This window comes from Triticum dicoccoides, chromosome 4B (genome assembly GCF_002162155.2).
Source record: "Triticum dicoccoides isolate Atlit2015 ecotype Zavitan chromosome 4B, WEW_v2.0, whole genome shotgun sequence".
Classification (NCBI taxonomy): Eukaryota; Viridiplantae; Streptophyta; class Magnoliopsida; order Poales; family Poaceae; genus Triticum; species Triticum dicoccoides.
The window spans coordinates 664,839,811-664,861,436 of record NC_041387.1 but is presented as its reverse complement, the minus strand read 5'-3'; the positions used below and the strand labels follow the sequence as shown (position 1 = coordinate 664,861,436).

Sequence of the window (21,626 nt, the reverse complement as noted above, 5' to 3'; positions counted from 1 at the left end):
ACGAAAGACACAACGCTCTGAAGTCTCATCACTTTTAATGGAAATCGAAGAGCTGGTTTCGAATTTTATGGGTTTTAAATTTGTGTATGTTCCTAGACCATGTAATATAGTGGCACATTGTTGTGCTAAACTAGCTCCCAACACTTTTGTTCGGGGTGAGTGGCGACTCGAAGCTCCCCAACAACTGTTAAAGTGCTTGGATTGTGACTGTGATCTTGTGTGATTCAATGGAAGCTCTGATTCTCAAAAAAAAAAAAAAAAAAACAATATACCACGTCTATCATTCCCGCTCACAGCCCGACCTTCCCAAACCACAAACACAGCCACACGGGAACCACCGCCACTACTTATCGCTCCATGACATGTGGGTCATGTCACCAACAGATCCCACCTGTCAGATACTTATCGCTCCATGACATGTGGGTCATGTCACCAACAGATCCCACATGTCAGGTAAAATCTTCCAGAGCAAGGAGCGCGAAAATGTTTCGTGGCAGCGGAGGCTGTTCCCGCAAATTTTCCGCGAGGTAATAGCACCAGGAGTCCCACAACTTGTCCTGGATGTGATGATTTGGTCCCAATCTTGCAAAAGGCAACTATTCAGTCACACAACTTGCAGCCAATGTGCAAATTTGGTCCCAGCCAATCAGAGCACTACAAGTGGAGCCTAGTCAGCACAGCCGGTCAGCACAGCGCATTTTGCATTTACCCCCGTGGACTTAGCACTAATCAACCCGCACTACACCGCAGTTAGTTTAGCTGCCTGGGTATATTCCTGGGATATTCTACTCAGCCCACTGCACTCCACTCACTCATCTTTCTCTGCTCTCGACCATCTCTTGCTCCCCAGCTAGTCGCCGCCGTCCAGCTCGCCACCGCCGTCCGTCTAGCTCGCCGCCATGGTGTCTTGGAGTGAAGGATCCAGCTCTTCGTCCGACGGGTACTCTGTCACCAGTGAGGTTAGCTCCAGCTCTAGTACAAACATACTCACTGGCATTTAGGGTTAGCAATGGGGAATTTTTGCTGACAACAATATTTTCTAGGCTCCTGCTCCTGCCACCATTTTCTGCTCTGAGTGGAGAGGCCTTGCTCCAGATCTTGCAGCTAGATGTGAACATCAGTGTGTCTGTGAGAAGTTAGTTTCCTTTGAATCAGTTGACAGTGGAAGGAGGTATCTTGCTTGTGCACAAAAGGTTAGCAGATCTCAAGTTAAGGCCAGCAAATTTGTAATGTGCCATCTTACTGTCATGTGCATAATCTTGTAGTGTGGCATTTAACTGTGGATCAATATAGTTTATTGAGGAAAATCAGTTCACGGAAGAAAACAGCATTTAGTCAACTTCAGTTTTGGTTATATGCTAAGAATTGAGATAGTGTTGTAATAATAGATCAATAGTGGTACAAGCTTTGCCATTTATCTAAAAATGTTTTCTTTCTTATTTTGTAGGAAATACCTAAATGCAACTTTGTGGAGTGGATTGACCCTGAATGGCCTGCCACTCTGAAGATGAGTTTAGCCAGGGTTTGGGGCATGTATCAAGATGATAACAAGCTAAGGCTCAGGGAAAATGTAGTTAATGCTAAAGAGAATTTTAGGGTTGTGAAAGAGAAGGAAAAGATGGAAAAGGATCTGAGGTTTTTTAAACTAGATTTTGCTAAGATGGTGGCTGACAAGGAGCAGGCAATTACTGAATTGGGCAATGCAAGACTTGTTGTTTCTGACCTGAAGCAAGAGCTTCAGAAGAAGAAGATGTCTGATAAATCTAGCACTACCATTCATCAGGTTGTGAGGGCTAAGGCAGAGAAAGAGAGGAATGAGATGAAGCAAAAGATGGACAACATGAAGGAACAGATGGACAACATGAAGAAAGAGTTGGACATAGTTGTGTCACAGAGGGATGACCTGAAGAAGGAGAAGAAGAAACTTGAGTACATGATTGGTGATTTATTCAGGCACAAGGAGGAGAACAAGAGCAAGATAAGGAGGTTGAAGGAGATCTTAGATGAATTTGAGTAATTCATTGCTGGTGTAATGCTGCCTTAAGATGGACCTTTTAATTAGTTGTATTCCTATAGTGAACTTGGTTAATTTTCATGGCACTGATTATGTATGACTGCTATAAGTTATGTATGACTGCTCTGAATTTGTCTTAATTCAATGTTTAGTTAACTGAAGATTCAGTTATGTATGACTGCTCTGAATTTGTCTTAATTTAATGTTTAGTTAACTGAAAATTCAGTTATATATGACTGCTCTGAATTTGTCTGAAGTTTCAGTTAACTGAAGATTCAGTTAACTTGGTTGAATTGACAGTGTAACTGAAGATTCAGTTAACTGTATTTGTTTCAGTTAACATGTGTTAAACAGTTAACTGTATTTGTTTCAGTTAACATGTGTTAAACTGAAGATGTGTCAGTTAACATGTGTTAAACTGAAGATGTGTCAGTGCATTTGTTTTAGTTGATATTAAGTACTTTTAGTTAATTACATTTGCATATCTGAAGACAGTGTCAGTGCATTGTTTATGCTACTGAAGATAACCTCTAAGATAACCTAAGATAACCTAAGATAAACCTAAGATTCAGTTCAGTGACACTAAAAAGAGTTAAACCTACAGCAAAAATATGTTAATATCCAGTTCACTGAATATTTAGTGAATTGCAAATTCAGTTAAGATTATGAATTTGTTTCAGTTAACTAAAAAGAGTTAAACCTACAGCAGCAATTCAAACACAACAGCAGCAGGAACATGCCATACACAGCAGCACCAGCATGGCAAACACAGCAGCAGCAACATGGCAAACATAGCAGCAGCAGCATTGTAATCAAAATTAACAGAACAAAATAACAAGCATAGCAGCATTGCAGCATAGCATCATCTTATCATCATAGCATAAGTTTCAGCAAACATTGCACCAGTTCCCATAGCAGATTGCAAATAACTTATGTGCTGAACTTGTAAGCAGCACACCTAACTTAACTAAACGCAAAATAGCACTAACTTATATGCTGAACTTATAAACAGCATACCTAACTACTTGACCTTCTTCTTCGCTCCTTCTTCAGTCATTCTTCACATCTTCAGTCGCTTGAGACGCTCGGAGCGGCGCACCTCCACTGGAGAAGATCTCTTCTTGCCGATCGTTGCCGGCTCCGCCGCCGCGTCCTGCTTGGGCTCCTCCTCCACCAGCTCCTGCTTGACGATGTCAGGCACATCCGGGAGCACCTCCACATCAATCGGGAGGTCTCTGTCGCCCTCCCTGGCATTGTGGACTGGCGCGACCATTTGGATCTCGTCCTCCTCCGCCTCTTCTTCGTCGTCTGACAGGACAACGAGCGACACCTCGACTGTGTCAGACGACGCATACGAGTCAGAGGAGTCCGAATCTCCTCTGTAGCCCGAGTCGTTGTCGGAGTTCACCTTGCAGTACTCCGAGTCGGACGACAGAGAGACGTTGTCGTCGTCGATGTGGACGAGGGGCACCGGCGCAGGCAGGGCCGGAACCATGTCATGGACGCGCTGCATCCTGGACCACACGCGCTTCGGATCCGGCTGCGTCTGCGGCGTGGTGGCGGACCTGTACATCCACCAACGCACGCGCTGCCTCGGATCGTCGGAGCGCGTCTCCGCCATTGCGAAGCGGAGGATGTTGGCCGGAGGGGTACCTGGGCCGTCCACGAGAGCGCGCCTCTTCTCGTCGTCGGTCATCACGTCGATGAGGCCCCGCGCGTGGTTCGCAAGCATTTCGACGCTGGGGAACCACCGGCCTATCTCCTGGAGCTCCGCGCGCGCGACCTCGTCGTCGCCTGCCAGCTCATCAACCATCCTCTGCCATGCAGGGTGGTTGTCCATGGCGTCGGCGGCGGCGTCGTGATGGCCGGCGAGGTTTTTTTGGGGTGGAGTGGGAGGTGGGGAGCGTAGAGCCCGAGGCGTCATGAAACAGAAGTGGTGAGTGGGGGCGGTGGGTGGTGGGTGGTGGCCTCTTAATAGGAGTGGAAGAGCGAACAGCACCGCTCTGATTAGCACATACAGTTTATCTTGGTATAACAATAGTGGCAATGAGTATCTACCAAGATCACTAGTACTAGCGTACTGGCAAGGAGTTTAAGTTATCAAACAAAAGGTCCTGGGTTTGATACCCAGGATAAACAATTTTTTTATAAAATTATTTTTAATTAACTACAGTAGTATTCACTCCAAAACAGATTAGTATTCAGTTTATCAACAGCAGTATTCACTGCAACACTTTTTTTAAATCTTTTTTTTTCAGTTCAAAGCAGCAAAATTCAGTTGACACTGTAAAATTCAGTTCAAAGCAACAAAATTCAGTTGACACAACAAATTTCAGAAAAGCCTTTTTTCAGTCCAACATTCATTTGCCATCCATCATTGACTTATCCCCTAGTTTTGCATCATAGTTTAGTTACAAAAAAGGCAATTAATGCCAATATTTGCCATCAAAAAGTGGCAAATTAAGCAAATGTTTTGCCATCAAAAAGTGGCAACTTAAGCCACTGTTAGGCCAGTCATTGTGTTACATCACATTAGGCCTCTACAAAAAGATGGAACTGTAATGTCCCACAAACTCAGGGATCAGGAGCCAGAAATTCTTCAGGAGAATCATTCAGGTCTGGAATCTCCACTCTCCTCTCCTCTCCAAACAGTAGCCAGTATGCCCTATCACCTGGCATACCTCCTCTCCCCCCTGTTCCTCTTCCTGCAACATGAGTTGCTCCTCTCCCTCCATCAGCAGCTATATTTGACCACCTTCCTCCACCTGCAGTTGCATTTCCCCCTCTTCCTCTGCCTGAAGCTGCTGCTGCCCCTCTTCCTCTGCCTGAAGCTGCTGTTGCTCCTCTTCCTCTGCCTGCATCTGGATTCCTTTGTCTTTTCCTCCCCCTTCCCCTACCAGAAGCTTGAGAGCCTTCTCCTCTCTCAAGTACTGTCCTTGCCCTTGTTTGCCTACCTGCATTCATTTCTGTAGTGACTCTTGGCTGAGGTATTGCAGCACCTGCAGCAAGAACAAATGAAGACTGCTCTGGTAGTGGGCCATGAACTCTATTTGGAGCTCTTCTTAAAAGTTCTCTTTGACTCATGTTGTAGACCATACTGGTTGGTGACTGCATTGGATCCAGTATAGGATTAGCCTGACTAGGGAATATGTTCTGCACAAAAACATTGAGCAATTGAGTCATGTACAGCAAAATTCAGAGAACTACAGTAAATTCAGAGCACTAGAGTGATTTCAGTAAATTCAGAGAACTACAGTAAAATGCAGTAAATTCAGTAACCTGAAGAAATGTGGGGTCATCATAGTTTTCATCAACTAGCTCTACACCTTCTTCAATGAGAGCTTCCTGCCATCTGTAATGCCCCTTTCTGTTGTGATCAGCTCTACCACAAATTGAGCAGTGCATTGTAACACCTTTCTTGTTCAAAATCCTAACACCATTCTTCATCTTCTCCTCAGGAGTCTTCTTCCTGTTTTTCTTGGGCCTTCCCAACTGTTTTGTAAATACAGGTGGATACACCTTGTAAGCATTCTGTACCTCCCACACATTTGGGTCTCCTAAAGGGACAAGAGTATATCCATATGCTTTCAGATATGTCCTGACAGTGTAGCACTCATGCACCAATGTCTCTGGGTCAATCCTCTCCTCCCTGCAACAAGCTATTGAATGCCCACATGGTACTCCTAACAACTGCCATCTCCTGCAATCACATGTGTACAAACCAAGATCAACTGTGTAGCTATTGTTACCTGACTAAACTCTGAACATCTGTTGGCCAGCTTCAGATACATGGCAGTTAGCAGCAAATTCAGTGTTCTTGTCCAATTTCTTCTTGATCTTTGGGCATATTCTCTGCCCTGCCCACTTTTCTATAGCTTCTCTTTGCTTACTCACCATCCTGTGCATTATCTTGTAGAAAATGTACTCAAGCATGCTTAGCACTGGCATTTCTCTACCCTCTAGGATATAACTGTTAAAAACTTCAGAGTTATTGTTCAGGAGGATGTCACATTTTGGAAATTCACTGAAGAATGCTTTGCACCAAGTTTTCCACTCAAGCCTTTCAGTCCAGTGGAAAGCAGCTGAGCTGTGACCATCCATTTTTTCACAGTTCTCTCTCCACTTCAACTTGTTTGGTGATCTGGCAATGGCCCACAGGTCTTGCTTCAGTACCTCTCCTTTGTGCTTCTCATTGAAATTTTGGTAAATATGCCTCACACAAAACCTGTGCTCTGCATCTGGCCAAACTTTGTGGACAACATTTATCAGACCTTTCTGCTTATCACTCATAAGTGTGAAAGGAGCAGTGTTGGTGATGTTCAGATCATCTTTCAAAGTTGTGAGAAACCACTCCCAAGAACTTGTGCATTCTACTTCCACCCAGCCCATAGCAATGGGGTAAATGCAGTCATTAGGATCAATGCCAACTACACTAAGCAGCACACCTTTAAACCTAGTTTTCATATGACAACCATCTATGAAGATATAGGCCTGCAGCCCTTAAGCCATCCTCTCTTACATGCATCATATGACCAATACAGTGTTTTCAAACATTTTCTGCCCATTGGAAATTTTGTATCTCTGACCAGTCCAGTTGTCAGCAAAAAAGTTGAGCCATGGTTCTTCTGTCTTAATTCATGTCCATAATCCCATAATCTACTGAATTGCTCTTCTTCATCACCATGGATCTCCTTCAGTGCAGCTGTCCTAGCCCTAGCTAACTTCCATCTATTAGGGGTGCAATTAAACTCCTTTGTTATTTTCCTTGAAAATGTTCCAAGTGCCATCTTCTGGTCATCTCTGAATTCTTCTATGAAATAGTTGCAAAGGAATTTAGCTGTCATGTCCTTGAGCCTCCACTTCTTCTGACACATATGATCACCATAGTAGGCCTTAATGACAAATCCTCCTGTCCTGTTGTCATTGCCAGCCTTAAGCAGCCATGGACAATCACTCTGACAAACTGCATGAAATCTGATCCTGTTATTTTTCACCTTTTTGATTTGCACTCTGTTCTTTATTGAATATGAAGTAATAGCTTTCCTCAGCTCAACCACATCAGCAAAGACCATCCCTACTTTAAATACAGGGTTTTTCATGTCCACCTTGGAATTGAAAGCTTTGAACTTGTATATCAGTTGCTCTTCTTCTTCTCTTGACAGATTCAAATCTTCATCATCAAGTTCATACTCAGGTTCCACCTCTTCCTCCACTTGCTCAACTTCATCAACATCAAAGTCAATGTTCTCTTCATAAAGATCATCATCTCCATCATCTATGTCATAATCACTGTCACTGAAATCTGAATCTGAAAGCACTACATCTTCTGAAACATCACTCACCAAGTGATCTTCTTCAGCAAAATCAGTCAGCAAGTGCTCTCTTTGTGCAACATCATTCAGCTACTGCTCTCCTTCTGCAACATCAGTCAACAAGTGCTCTCTTTGTGCAACATCAGTCAGCAAAAGCTCTTCTTCTGCAAGATTAACCAGCAAATTGTCTGCTTCTGTCTCCTTTGTTGCAAAGTCTGAATTTGGATCTTCAGCATTGACTGAAATGATGCTGTGAGAACTAGCTGCACTGGCTGCAACATCATTTGGGTTTACCACTCTTACAGGATTCTCTATTGATCCCACTGTACATATCAAATCTTGCCTGAAATTACTGATGAAATCTGCATGATCAACCATGATTGAAAGAACCTTATGCTGAGCACTGGCTGTTATCATTTTCTGCACATCCTCATCACCTCTGATTCTGAGCATACCATCTGAAATTGTTTTGTCAGGCATGCACCAATAAATGATGTGCTCATTGACAGAATATCCCAACCAAAGCAGGTGCTCTTTAATGACTGCATATGAGAATGTGCCAGCATCAACATAGTCAAGCACCTCCACTGAAGGATTATGGTACTCCATGTTATTGATTGGTCCACAGAACATCCCACCATGCTCCAGTTCCAATGTGAAGAAAGGGGTGTCCACACCGAGTCCCATTGCTGAATCACAAACTACAACAACACAGTGCAGAATGTAAGAACAATCATCAATAAAAATAACTGAATAAATACATTGAACTGAATAAATATAGTTAACTGTAAGAGCACTGAGTTAACTGAACTTTTTTCAGTTAACTGTAACTTGCAACTGAATTCAGTTAACAGAATAAATTTAGTTAACTAAAGCTTGCAAATTAACTCAACATAAGCAGTAACAAACTAATGATTTAGCATGGCTAATGTACAAACTAAGTACTAAGCACAAACCCTAAACTACTTACCTCAAACACTGGCCTACATTGGCCAGACAAAATTTACATTTTTTACAATGCAAATGCTGCCCCCTAAGCACAAACCCTAGGCCAAATTGGCACGTGTATTTGCAAAACAGTATGTACATACTAGCCACAAACCTAAAGTCTGGCCGAAAAGATTACAAGCAAGAACCCTAGGTTCTTGCCTAAATCCCCAAAACCCTAGGCGGCTAAAATCGACTACCAAATAACCAGTATGAGGTCGCGGGAAGCACTACAACCACAAACTACCAACCAATGCGGCTAAAACGAGCTCAAAACTAGGAGATCCAACGGGGAAGACAACACCGACCGAGAGGGTTGACATCGAGCGAGCACACAGAGGAGGAACAGAGCAGAGAGGAGGAACAGAAGAGAGAGAACTAACCATAATCCGGAGGGTTGACAGCGAAGGGCCGAACTTGGTGAGCGGTAGGCGGCGGCGGCACACTGCCGGTGAAGTCCGGCGACGAGGACATGGCTCACGAGCGCAGCCAGCACGACTGTCGGCCGGTCACGGACAGGGGGGAGAGAGCGACGAATAATTGGGCCAGGGAAGGGAGAACTAATAAATTCAGGTGAAAACTGCGGTGTAGTGCGGGTTGATTAGTGCTAAGTCCAGGGGGTAAATGCAAAATGCGCTGTGCTGACCGGCTGTGCTGACTAGGCTCCACTTGTAGTGCTCTGATTGGCTGGGACCAAATTTGCACATTGGCTGCAAGTTGTGTGACTCAATAGTTGCCTTTTGCAAGATTGGGATCAAATCATCACATCCAGAACAAGTTGTGGGACTCCTGATGCTATTACCTCATTTTCCGCGTTCCCCTCCCCCAGATTAATCTCCCTTTCCCCCTCCATCTCCCTCCGCCGCTCTCCCTCCCAAACCCGCATCCGCCTCCCATCTTCCCTCGCCCCTCTTCCCCTACGCAGCAGCCGCCGCCGGGCCGTCCAAGAGGGGGAGCGATGGCTCCCTATTAATCTCCATTTCCCCCTTCCTCCATCCCCTCTGCCGCTCTCCCCTCCCAAACCCCTCCTCGCACCCGCCCATCTTCCCCTACGCCGCCGCCGCCGCCGCCGGGCCCTCCAAGAGGCGACCATGTTGGAGCTGCCCCTGGTGAAGGGGGACCCCTTCCACCATGTCATGGAGGCGATCCTCGACCTGTCCGATGTGGCCCACGTCGTGTGCACCACAAGGGGCGTGAACCTCCAGGCCGTGGACACCAAACGCGCCGCGATCGTCTCGCTCCTCTTCCCCGCCGAGGACTTCAAGGGCTACACCTGCGACGAGTACATCTCCATTGGGATCCCAATCCGCGACTTGGTCAATGCCATCCGCTGCGGCGACGACAAAGACACCATCACCCTCAAGATCGGCGAAGAAAACTTCAAGAACATGACCTTATCATTGGTGTCGCCCGGTAAGTGCCCGGACGTCTTTTGCGCTACCTGCTCTTCGCCCTGACCCTGTGCTGATTTTGTGTTTGTGGAAATGAACAGAGAAGAGAACTGTGGATTTCGTATTCTGGATTGTGGATGCCCAACTCGCGCGCATTGAACTCCCAGATAGGCAGGATTTGGAGTACCAGGCCTCTGTCAAAATGCCATCTGTGGAGTTTAGGCGGATCTGCAAGTACCTCAGTAACTTCGGAGAAGAAGATGGTACATAGATTTTACCTAGTGATTTATAAGTCTTAACTGTTACTGTCGCATGTCTAGTTCTGTACAACCATTTCCATCTCCTGCTGTAGGTGTCATCTGGGTGACTGACGAGGACCTCACATACTTTGCTAAGGGAACAAATGGGGACGTCTACATGGAGTACAAGCAGGTACTTTAATGATTTGACCCTCTTAGCCCCTCAAATTGGAATGGGTATCATCCTCTGAATATCTGTAAACAATCATATCAGTGATGTGCTGTAGATTCTTAATGCCCTAATGTTGATAGCAAGTGTGCATTCTTGGTTCCTCACCTAGGTTACCTTTTAGCCTGTCTGGCACCAGACTAGCACAACATGCGTACATACTGCCTTAGAAATTCATTGTCTCACTATATACTGTGTTGAGTTGCTAATTCACTTTGTTTGCTAATGTTGCTCTTCTGTGTTTGGAGTATTAATTTACTCTGCATAACTGGATATGTTATTTTGTCTAGAGCAGAAGCTACATATTTCATAAAGCGGAACATGGCTCTTCATTTGGTTGATTACATTGGTATGGGGTTGAATTAGATGTTTTTTTTTTAGTTATTGCTTATTTCCTCCTTAACTGTAAAATCTGGGTGAGGTGGTTAACTACTCTGCAGTGCAAATTAACATCTGTTTATTCTATGAATTTCAATTGGTTCTATCATATGGAGTAACATCTTTAGTATCTTGTGCCATTCAACTACTATTTTAAGAAAATACTGAAGAATGGATCCTGTTTATGCGTATCTGCACTAGTTAATGGGTCATGTTTGTATCAATGTAGCAAGAAGAAGATACTACTACCTTTAAAATAGATATGCAAGAACCAATTACACTGACCTTGGATCTGAAGTACTTGAACACCTTCGCCAAGGTGTTCACCCTGTCTGGTCAAGTGAAGCTCTTTCTCTCGAAGACACATCCCCTCGTGGTCGAATGCGAAATTGGACAGAAGGGCCGCATCAGATGTTTCATGGTACCGAAGATGGAAACAGAGTTCCAAGGGGAAGAGGAAGAGAAAGAGGCCCATCTTCCCCTACGCCGCCGCCGCCGGGCCCTCCAAGAGGCGAGCGCAGCCACCAGGTTGGAGCTGCCCCTGGTGAAGGGGCACCTCTTCCACGATGTCCTGGAGGCGAGCCTCGACCTGTCCGATATGGCCCTCATCGAGTGCTTCGGAGCGTGCTTGAAGCTCCAGGCCGTGGACACCGGACGCGGCACGTTCGTCTCGCTCCTCTTCCCCGCCAAGGACTTCCCTGGCTACATCTGCAACGAGCACTTCTCCATGGGGATCCCAATCCGCGACTTGGTCAAGGCCATCCTCTGCGGCGACAAAGACACCATCACCCTCAAGGTCGTCGACGAAAACATTACCTTATCATTCGTGTCGCCCGGTAAGTGCCCGCACGCCTTTTGCGCTACCTGCTCTTCGCCCTGACCCTGCGCTGATTTTGTGTTTGTGGAAATGAACAGAGAAGAACACTGTGGCTTACGATTTGCGGATTATGGACGGCGAAATCCCGCACTTGAAAATCGCAGATTGGCAGGATTTGGAATTGAAGTACCAGACCTCTGTCAAAATGCCATCTGTGGAGTTTAGGCGGATCTGCAAGTACCTCAACAACTTCAGAGATGAAGATGGTACATAGATTTTACCTGGTGATTTATAAGTCTAGCTGTTACTGTCCCATGTCTAGTTCTGTACAACCATTTCCATCTCCAGCTGTAGGTGGAATTTCGGTGACCGACAAGGGCCTCAAGTTCTTTGCTAAGGGAAAAAGTCGGCGCGTGAACATGAAGGTACTTAATGGTTTACCCTCTTAGCCCCTCAAATTGGAATGGGTATCATCCTCTGAATATCTGTAAACAATCATATCAGTGATGTGCTGTAGATTCTTAATGCCCTAATGTTGTTAGCAAGTGTGCTTTCTTGGTTCCTCAATTATGTTACCTTTTAGCCTGTCTGGCAGACTAGCACAACATGCGTACATACTGCCTTAGAATTTCGTTGTCTCACTATATAGTGTGTTGAGTTGCTAATTCACTTTGCTTACTAATGTTGCTCTTCTGTGTTTGGAGTATTAGTTTAGTCTGCACAACTGGATATGTTATTTTGTCTAGAGCAGAAGCTACATATTTCATAAAGTGGAACATGGCTCTTCATTTGGTTGATTACATTGGTATGGGGTTGAATTAGATGTTTGTTTGTTTTAGTTATTGCTTATTTCCTCCTTAACTGTAAAATCTGGGTGAGGTGGTTAACTACTCTGCATTGCAAATTAGCATCTGTTTATTCTATAAATTTCAATTGGTTCTATCATATGGAGTAACATCTTTAGTATCTTGTGCCATTCAACTACTATTTTTAAGAAAATACTGAAGAATGGATCCTGTTTATGCGTATCTGCACTAGTTAATGGGTCATGTTTGTATCAATGCAGCAAGAAGATACTACTACCTCTAAAATAGATGTGCAAGAACCAATTACACTGACCTTTGATCTGAAGTACTTGAACACCTTCGCCAAGGTGTTCACCCTCTCTGGTCAAGTGAAGCTCTTTCTCTTGAAGACACATCCCCTCATGGTCGAATGCAAAATTGGACAGAAGGGCCACATCAGATGTTTCGTGGCACCAAAGATGGAACCAGAGTTCCAATGGGAAGAAGAAGAGGAAGAGACCCAAGAAGATATTAATGCAAACATCTCTGCTAATAAGCTTGCATTGAGGGGATGTGTCGACTCGATGTACAAGCAGAGAGAAGAGAACAGAGCAGAGGAAGGTGACCCTGAGCAGGTGAGCAACATCTCTGCTAATAAGCTTGCATTGAGGGGGAGCTAGCTAGGATGTGACGGCTTCATATCCCTGCAAAACACGCCCGAGGCCTACTACTACCGCACCATCTTCGAAGCCGGCGATCCTGACGGTGCCGGGGGGCCGTCCCCTCCGGCAGGGTCACCAGGAGCGTACCCCTCGTCCCGCCCGAAACCGTTATCGCCAACAAGCTAGGCCATCATCCCCTGCCCTTGCTGCCATTTATCCAGGGCTAATCCATATTCCATCCTATCCAGGCTTATGCTGCAGTATAATCCTGCATGTATCCTCCCCTTGTTTCAATCAATAAAATCAGATATATGCTGTCACTGCCGTGCCGTGATCCCAATTTTCATTATTGCCCTTGCCCAAGAATGACGACAGCATCACTCTTGTTGCTCAACAAATAACACAAGCCAACACCACATAAGCAATCACCTAGACACCTACTTACTTTTTGGGCACAGGCTGCTCACCTTCTTTCTTGCGTTTCTACTCCCTAACAAAATGGGTCTGTATGCAGTTTGCTTTCTCAGATCCTCAGAAAAGTGAGATCAACATTCTGGCACATTAAATCCATCCATTCAAACCAAACCATAACAGTACCAGGCTACTAATCACTTCAATTCGTTATGTTGGGAATTAAATACATCACGAGGAACTTCTACTTTCTGTTCCTAACAGCAATCAATATCAATTTATCTTCTTCAAATCCGGCATCCACAACCAAATAATGATGTTCATCATGTGTTTCTTGGCCTTGGCCTTGGCCTTAGCAGCCGGTGCTAGGAAAAACGCCCTCAACATCCAGGCAGCAAGAATGGCACTAATAAAGGGGCACATCCAGTACAAATAGAACTGCTCCCACAATATTTGGGTTAACCCAAATACATACTGTAACTTTACAAGGGATCCAAATGCCTGCACACAATATTTGGGTTAACCCAAATACATACTGTAACTTTACAAGGGATCGGAAGGTAATAAGGAAATGGGCAAACTTCTGTATCAAGTGCTTAAAAAACAAACACGGGCAGGAACAGCAGAATCATCATCAGTCCTTCTCAGACCATGTAACAACATATTCAAAATTCAGTAGATACTCTGCAAAGCATCCTCAACTCCACTACGGTCTGATGCTACACCAAACTTTGCACAACATATGCTTGGGAGGTAGATAAGATGATTTTCACAAAATAAAAACCCAAATGAAATAGATCAGTAGTGGAGAATTGCTTCCAAGTAGAAAATATGTTAACAAATCCTTCTTCTAGATACCATTCTGTTTTATAACAAGCTTCTCTAAGCAGTTCTACACAGCAAGCTTCCAACATGTGGGTTTATCTCTTTATAAATCCTCTACCTGACATTCCCAACAGCATGCAATACTTCTTTCATTTCTAAACCAGTTCCATTTACTCTCCATTACCAAAAACTAGGTATAGAACAAAGGACCACTTTCCCGTTTCAGCCTTTTGTTCTTGATTTAAGCAAATTTCAGCGATGAAGAATGCAAAAGTGTATTCGAGACATGGAAAGATAAAGTGGCTATATGCACGAATGTGCATGTCTTCTCAATGGTTCGGAAAGAAATACGTATAGATACTGACCATTCAAATGAGTGACCTGATATCATATTTTAGAACACAGATCAAATGCAGGCTGGTATAAATATGTAAGGATCCTTTTCATAAAATTCATGGCACAGAATATTTTTTTCAGCCATCTATATATGTACTTTAAACCTGCGCCCGCACAAAAACACTGTTAACGAGCTGTTAATAATTTGTTCTTGTGCACTGCACTTGTGTTATCTCTTGTTCCAAGGTTAGGCAGCATCTGATGGAGGAACAAGAAACATATATCCATCTTTGTCAAAGAGTTGATGCATGCATTCATTCATATGCGCCCAGCAAAATCCACCAACCTGGCCACTATTTCTTTTGTGTGCTGGATGTGTCAAAGCTGGTGGCTGCAGGCTGCGTCACCTGCATCCACCTTGCAGGAAAACGACGCCTTTCTCCGACCCTGACCTGTTCATAGCACCTCGATACATATGTCCCCATATCCCTTTGAAATCGGAATGTGCTCCTCTCTCTTGTCTGCATGATACGAGATCATACAGTTATTCACACACCCAACTACATACATATATACTTTATTCTACAAAATATCATACTTCATCAGTTTGGAATCAACAGGGAAGGTTATTATAACTATTCTAGCGGCTGAAAACGACTAGTCTATGTCTCTATGTATAAGACAGGACTAGGTAGTAAATGACAAGATTCTGGTTAGCAAAGATAGACCATTTCTAACTCCATAATATGTCCTAAAATTTCTAGATGTACACTCTTCACCGGACGGAGGGAGTAGACACATACTCCCCACATGACCTTTTTTTTTGGGACAAATTTCAAACCTTTCATGGACTTTTTTTTGGGATGGAGGGAGTATTTCTCTTGGCTTATTGATCACACATCTTTGTACATTTCTGGCCCGTCATTTCCACTCCAGAGCATTCAGATCTGCATTAAAAGCTGAAGAGTAAAATACACCAGCGGTCCTCGAACTTGGCTCGCTGTGTCGATTGGGTCCCCGAACTTGGAAAACCAGGAATACGGGTCCCTAAACTTGGCTCGCTGTGTCGATTGGGTCCCTGAACTTAGAAAACCAGGAATACGGGTCCCTAAACTTTGCTTGCGGTGTCATTTGGGTCCCTCAACTTGACAAAAAAAGATTAATATTTTGGGATCCAAATGACACCGCAAGGTTTAGGGACACGTATTGCTGGTATTCAAAGTTCGGGACCCAAGTGACACAGCGAGCCAAGTTTAAGGACCCGTATTCCTGGTTTTCTAAGTTCGGGGACCCAATCGATACAGCGAGCCAAGTTCGAGGACCGCTGGTGTATTTTACTCAAAGCTGAATCTCCCAACCTCTTGTGCTTTTGCTTTTGTGCTTTACAAGTCACAACATTAAATCAATAAGCCAGGACAAACAAAGTCATTTACAGTATGTAACACTTTCCTTTTATGCGCGAGAGAGTTCTAGGCATGCTCTTCAAATAAAAGATCAGAATAATGAGGAAAAGAACATGAATATGCCATCTTAGAGGGACAATGTTGCCAATAAATTTAGGGTGATGAGAAGTTAAACTGGATGCCTGTCTTCCCCTTGTCATGATCGAACTGTTTTGGGATGTGGCAGTAATTCATCTGGACAGGAAGAGAAAATTTCGTCAGTAACTTTAGCGGCACAACTGAAAAAAAACACAGAAGGCAAACCTCTATGCGAAACAGTCTGGTTGGCACAACTACACCAAATCCCACAAAACTTCTGAATGTTTGTAGGAAATCAGTAAGGGGAAATTTCCGAAGATCACGCTCTGTTAGTTTAGCAAGATTTCCAGTTGAAGCAAATGCATGGCCATGAATTCCAAGATCCCTGAGTGGCTTCAGAGGTACTACCTCTGTCCTAAAAAGAATGCAATTATAGCATAGTACCTTGTTTTAGTAGCTTAAGTTTGACCAACTTTAAATTAAAAATATAAATATTTATGGTATCAAATAAATATTATTAGATTAGTTACGAAATGTATTTTCATTAGGAGTTGATTTGGAATCCTAAAGTTGAACACCGTTTACTGAAAACTTGGTCAAACATGAACCACTTTAACTAGCACGCAACACGTAGTTGCATTCTTTTTAGGACGGAGGTAGTAGATCAAATGATAGATCGGCAAAGGCTGTGACTGCTATGTCACCTCCCAGTCCATCTAGCTCAGGAGAAGTGGAAGCGCCATTCTCAGAATCAGTGAGGCCACAGGATCGCAAGTCTCTCGGCTCCAGACCTCTTGCTTTGAAGCCTGACAGCGATGACGGCCCGCCCAAGCGGCAAACAAGGGACCTGTTGCCACCCAAGTAAAACCTTTCTGCAAGTGGTGAGACAGATCCTGCAGGCCCCCATTCCAATGGATGGATGACTCCCTCAGCCACTCCGGCATTGAGAGCACCATTCAGCACACCGAGAGGCAAAGCCACTCGAAGATCAAATTCCTGATAGGCGATCAAGAAAATGGAATATGCTCAGAAGAATCTATGAATAGGATTCAGGTTCATCCAGTTGAGTTGTTTAATTTTAAAAAATTCCCAATATTCAGCGTATTAAATCCTACAAAATAAAATGGTCAAATTCATTTAATTAAAACTTAAAAAACCTAACCTTTTGTTGCAAGGGGCTAGGATTGAAAACAAAGTAAACTGCTATTAGATGCATTAACAGAGCATAGATCTTTGAAAATAATTTGTCCTTGGCCCACCAATCATACAAGCAACCAAAAAGTATATTTCGAGGGAGAAAATGCAGATTGTGACCATAATTTGCATCGTTAGTATTGATTGTGCAGTTGGAAAATAAAGCAAGATGTACAAACCCATTACAGTATGACTTTAAAATGTCCAAATATGCATAATGATACCTAAGAAAAGATAAATGATTTCTTTTGTTAGAATACAATGAAATGGTGTGCACCCTGGTTTTCAAGGAACAAAGGTAAAACATGGATACAAGGAATTAAACCAAGACAAACCTGTCTTACAAACCGTGAATATTTGCTTTCTGGAGCAAGACCTCTAACTTGAGAAGACGACAGGAAAGCATACCCACGTGTTGGTCTTATGCTTGAGTCCCTCTGATCAACCTTGTACGCATACTTAATAGAGGACAAAAGGCTATGTCCTAACTGCTCTCGTATGGAATTGGATGATATGCGTGCTGGATCAGCTAAAGTTCTCCATGCCAGATTGTAAGAAATGTTATGGTTCATGGTTGAGAGCAAGCCAACTGAAACGCCCATCAGGTGTTCTTTGAGTGAGGACTTGAACCAGTCTTGAGACAAAAATGATATCTGCGCCACCAACGGAGCACTTAGTTCTATTGTCTGATCTAATTCAAAGGCACCTGATGCATCCCAGGTCTCACAGTATCCAAATAGGTTCTTCAGCTTCAGTGAACCTTTGAGTGAACATGATCTAGTCTGCAGAAGGGTTGATGTGAAGAAAGTTGGTGAGACTTGAGACCAGTGAATTCAGGAACCCATCGATGTTATGCATATGATATCACTATATTTGATAATAAAAAATCACTACACACTGAGGGTGTGATTATTTGAGGTCCAACAGTATGCTCAAATCTGTTGACATGGGCATGTTAATAATGGAGAATGCATGAGGGACATCCATGAGTGATTTTCATCCAAGCTATGTTGTGCAAGTGCAATGTGTATAACTTTGGCATGAAGGGATATACATACAGGGCATAATGAAAATCCTATTACACAGAACGTTAGAAATACTGCAATATTGAACAAGAAATCTAGAGAACTAATCAGTTTTGCTCCAGGAACTAAATACAAGAACTACATGTTCTTTTTTATTTATCTTCTGAATATTAAGACAAATAGATACACAAATTATCCTAGTCCTATCATCATTTATCCAAGGCAACCCTTGTAATAATACCAACATTGCACCTGCTACACTGAAAAACCATATGTGCACCCTGAAAGCAAGCGCATAACTAAAATCCACACAATTGTACTGAGGAGCAGTCTGCACATTAGAATGAAAAAACAGCCTTATTTCAGTCCAGATGACCTTAAATTCTAGCCTGAGGTCATTAAATCGAAGCAATCTGAATTTACAAGACATAATTTTGGTACTCCCTCCATTTTTGTATACAAGGCCACAAACTCATATTACAGGTACCAAGGTAGAAATTAATGGCTACTTAAATCAATGTTGCAAGCTAGACTTTTCTCCTTGCTTGACGTGTTAATTAATGTGTAAAGACAACTTGCTCACTTCTTGTTGGTTGATTAATATGGTGCATGTAAACCAACCTCTGCATGCAAGGGGTATTTAATGTCCTTGATTGCTAGTACGAGGCAAACCTCATCAATTTTATCTTGATTGGTGTTAGTGGCCTTGTATATCTGCAAATTGTAATTTTGGTAGTGGCCTTGTATACAAAAAATGGAGGGAGTAAAAAGGAAAAAAAGAAGGCATTTTTAGTTAGATCGGCACCTGTGGATTAGTGAAGACACCTAGTTCACCGGCAGTGCGGCCGCGGGCCTCTGCGACGTTGTCAGGCATCGACTGTACGCTTAAGCCATCGCTGGATTCCAAGTATCGGAGAGAGAGTAAATCGGGGGTGTACCTCGCCTATCTTTCTCGTCGTCCGTAAGAGTTGGTCGTTGTATTTGTTTGGAATTGCTCGATCCCCTTTCAATTCCTGACAGACGTCAACGAGGACGACGACGGCGCGCATCGAGGGTGATGGAGACGGTGTCGAATGCGCCGAGGCCTCCGCAGCGCGGACGAGGTCCCGCCTCCACTGCAGCGCGGCGCGTGAGGTTCGCCGCCGCCGCCATCGTCATCGAAGTCGTGGCGATGCGAGGGGTTCGCCGCCGCCGCCATCGTCATCGAAGTCGTGGCGATGCGAGGGGTTCGCCGCCGCCGCCATCGTCATCGAGGGAGGGAGGGAGGGGGATGGGTGCTGTCGGATGCGGTTGCCATCGGGAGTGCAGCGTTGGAGGCAAAACAACAGCGAGACCGAGTTGAGACGCACAACTGAAACTGAAGCGTGCGGGTGGGTAGTTTGCTTTGCTTCTGACGGTTCCAAGGGAACAAACAGATCAATACTAACTTGGCAGATGGTAAACTACTCCCTCCGTCCCTAAATATAAGTCGTTGGGGAGTGTAAACTAAACTCTCCCCAAGACTTATATATTTCGGAACAGAGGTAATAGTACAGACTCAAAAAAGAAAACTATGGGAAAGATCACATCATAGAATCAGACATGTGGTATATATAATTGAACTTCCTTTCAAAGGTTATAGTAAAAATATATCATACATGCTACTTACAGTGACATTTCTCCATTTTTACAACTTTGTGTTTTCACACTGATCATCAGCAAAAGGTGGAAAGTCACAAAACAAGTAATGCAGCAAAATTAATCAAGAAAAAACAAAAGTAAAGGAAAATTCATTCAGTTTAGCTATCCTTGCTCCTTTGGTTGCGAATAATTTACTCCGCGGCCGCCGATGCAATCTCGAGCTCCGCCCACCACAGCGGGTTTGGCCTGCTCCGGCGACAAGGCCGTCACACCCCTCATCATCCTGGCAACCTCCCCCATGGCCGCTCTCTTCTCTCTCTCTCCGGATCTATGCACAGCCTTACAACATCTCTGTCGGGCACAGACGACCTCAGCGTCGGATCAACCATCCCATTCAGCGCCCTCTTGCCGTCCAGGTACGTAGCTGGACGCCCAGAGAACCAGCAGGCCGTGGTCTTCGGAGAACGGCACCCTCCCGGAAATCACCTCCAGCAGCAGGATGCCCAACTTGTAGACGATGCTAGCTTTCTTGGTCACTTTGCGATTCAGCAGCATCTTTGCCACCCTTGCAGAATTCCATGTCAGAGATCTTGGCCGCGTAGTCCTCGGTCAGGTAGATGGACGATGAGCTCAGTGTTGCTGGCATGACCAGAGGGTCTAGCTGGCTCATGTGCTCCAAGCAGTACTCTACTCCCATGATGGTGCGCAGACGTGTAGGCCAGTCCAAATCTTCTGCTTCTCTAACTGCACAACATATATGAGGATATATAATAAGCTATTCATCAGTTATCATTTAGCAATCATTGTAACCAGTATGTTCTTCTTCAGGTGAATGAAAGAAAAACGAATTGTTTACAAAATGCAAGGAAATCATTTGGCAGGCATCCAGATACCAAGCTAGAGACAGGCACTCACTGTGCAAATGCTCAAAGAGGGAACCACACGGAGCATATTCCAACACCATCATCCGGGTGAATGGCTCGTCGCATGTGCAGTAGCCGAGTAGGTTCATCAAGTTCTTATGGTTCACCCTGGACAACATAGATATCTGAAGAAATGCTGTTAGTAATTAATTATCTGGTAGCTAGATAAAAACATGCTTGCTGACTGGGCAAAAACTTTATTACCTTGTTCTTAAACTGCTCCTCAGACTTGTCTGACCAATCTTTGGCAGAGTTAACTGAAGTGGAGACAACTGCTATTTCAACTCCACTTGACAGAGTCCCCTTATACAGTAATCATCACATTGATGAAGTCCTCGCACGCTGTCTGAAGCTCTGCCCTTTCAAGAGAAGGCACACCTGCCACACGCCACAATAAACCCAGCAACTTCAAATAGTTTCTTCAGATGAAATGCATTTGAGTAATGTTTATTCTGTAGAGTAGTCAAATTTCGTGCTAATTTGATGAAATGTTAGCCATTTTATGCTTCAGATGGTGAGGGGCTGACCTGCCACGAAGGCTTTCCTTAGTGGTCCACTCAGTCCAGTAGACCATGGCGTGACTGTGTGATCCTTCTTTCGACGATTGAAGAGTAGATACATGGTGGTACCTGCGATGACCACAAGGAGAACTGCTCCACTGATGACTATTGTATAGATTGCCCAGTGTGGCAGTATGGAAGGCTTCTTGGTTCCGGACTCATGGTCGGTAGACTTGGAAGAGTGATCTGGATCTAGGAGCCGTCTCTGGATGACACCCCTAATTGTTCTGCGTAATGTCATGGACGAACATAAGCTAAACAGTAAACTTGGTGAAGCTGTAATGATGTACAGTTAGGAAACTCCACGTAGGAGGGACTAACTTTGTTAAGAATTTTCGGCATGATTGTAGCCCTCCATCAGAAAGATTCTCTGAGAGCTTTTGCGACTCGGGTGCCCTTCCACCTGATAACTTATCACCCTTGAGTAACCTGCAAAC

At 44.1% G+C, this 21,626-nt stretch overlaps 2 protein-coding genes across 3 annotated transcripts; one reads left to right on the top strand and one right to left on the bottom strand.

Moving 5' to 3' along the window:
• The first annotated feature begins 9,165 nt into the window (after positions 1-9,165).
• On the top strand, positions 9,166-21,280 carry LOC119292184. 2 transcript variants are annotated; one of them, XM_037571018.1, is made up of 9 exons: positions 9,166-9,726; positions 9,806-9,967; positions 10,057-10,136; positions 10,780-11,386; positions 11,466-11,633; positions 11,716-11,792; positions 12,434-12,787; positions 20,535-20,708; positions 20,881-21,280. In XM_037571018.1, the coding sequence occupies exons 1-8, from the start codon at positions 9,405-9,407 to the stop codon at positions 20,679-20,681; spliced, it is 1,917 nt and encodes a 638-aa protein (XP_037426915.1). In that variant the 5' UTR covers positions 9,166-9,404; the 3' UTR covers positions 20,682-20,708; positions 20,881-21,280. The 2 variants fall into 2 exon arrangements, with proteins under 2 accessions (XP_037426915.1, XP_037426914.1); XM_037571017.1 differs by having other exon boundaries at positions 20,535-21,280.
• Positions 15,746-19,279, bottom strand: LOC119292185. The gene is made up of 4 exons (XM_037571019.1): positions 18,892-19,279; positions 17,397-17,843; positions 16,520-16,863; positions 15,746-16,282 (listed from the first exon to the last, which is right to left on the bottom strand). The coding sequence occupies exons 1-4, from the start codon at positions 18,958-18,960 to the stop codon at positions 15,943-15,945; spliced, it is 1,200 nt and encodes a 399-aa protein (XP_037426916.1). The 5' UTR covers positions 18,961-19,279; the 3' UTR covers positions 15,746-15,942.
• Positions 21,281-21,626: the final 346 nt, after the last annotated feature.

Bases quoted from the DNA above. Each gene is read 5' to 3' on its own strand.
- LOC119292184 (XM_037571018.1), top strand. From the start codon at position 9,405: ATGTTGGAGCTGCCCCTGGTGAAGGGGGACCCCTTCCACCATGTCATG. The intron at 9,727-9,805 runs GTAAGTGCCCGG...GGAAATGAACAG, and splicing joins CTTATCATTGGTGTCGCCCG to AGAAGAGAACTGTGGATTTC. The intron at 11,387-11,465 runs GTAAGTGCCCGC...GGAAATGAACAG, and splicing joins CTTATCATTCGTGTCGCCCG to AGAAGAACACTGTGGCTTAC.
- LOC119292185 (XM_037571019.1), bottom strand. From the start codon at position 18,960: ATGCCTGACAACGTCGCAGAGGCCCGCGGCCGCACTGCCGGTGAACTA. The intron at 16,864-17,396 runs GTTTGTCTTGGT...ATCGCCTATCAG, and splicing joins ATTCACGGTTTGTAAGACAG to GAATTTGATCTTCGAGTGGC. The intron at 16,283-16,519 runs GTCCTAAAAAGA...CATTCTTTTTAG, and splicing joins TCATTTGATCTACTACCTCC to GACAGAGGTAGTACCTCTGA.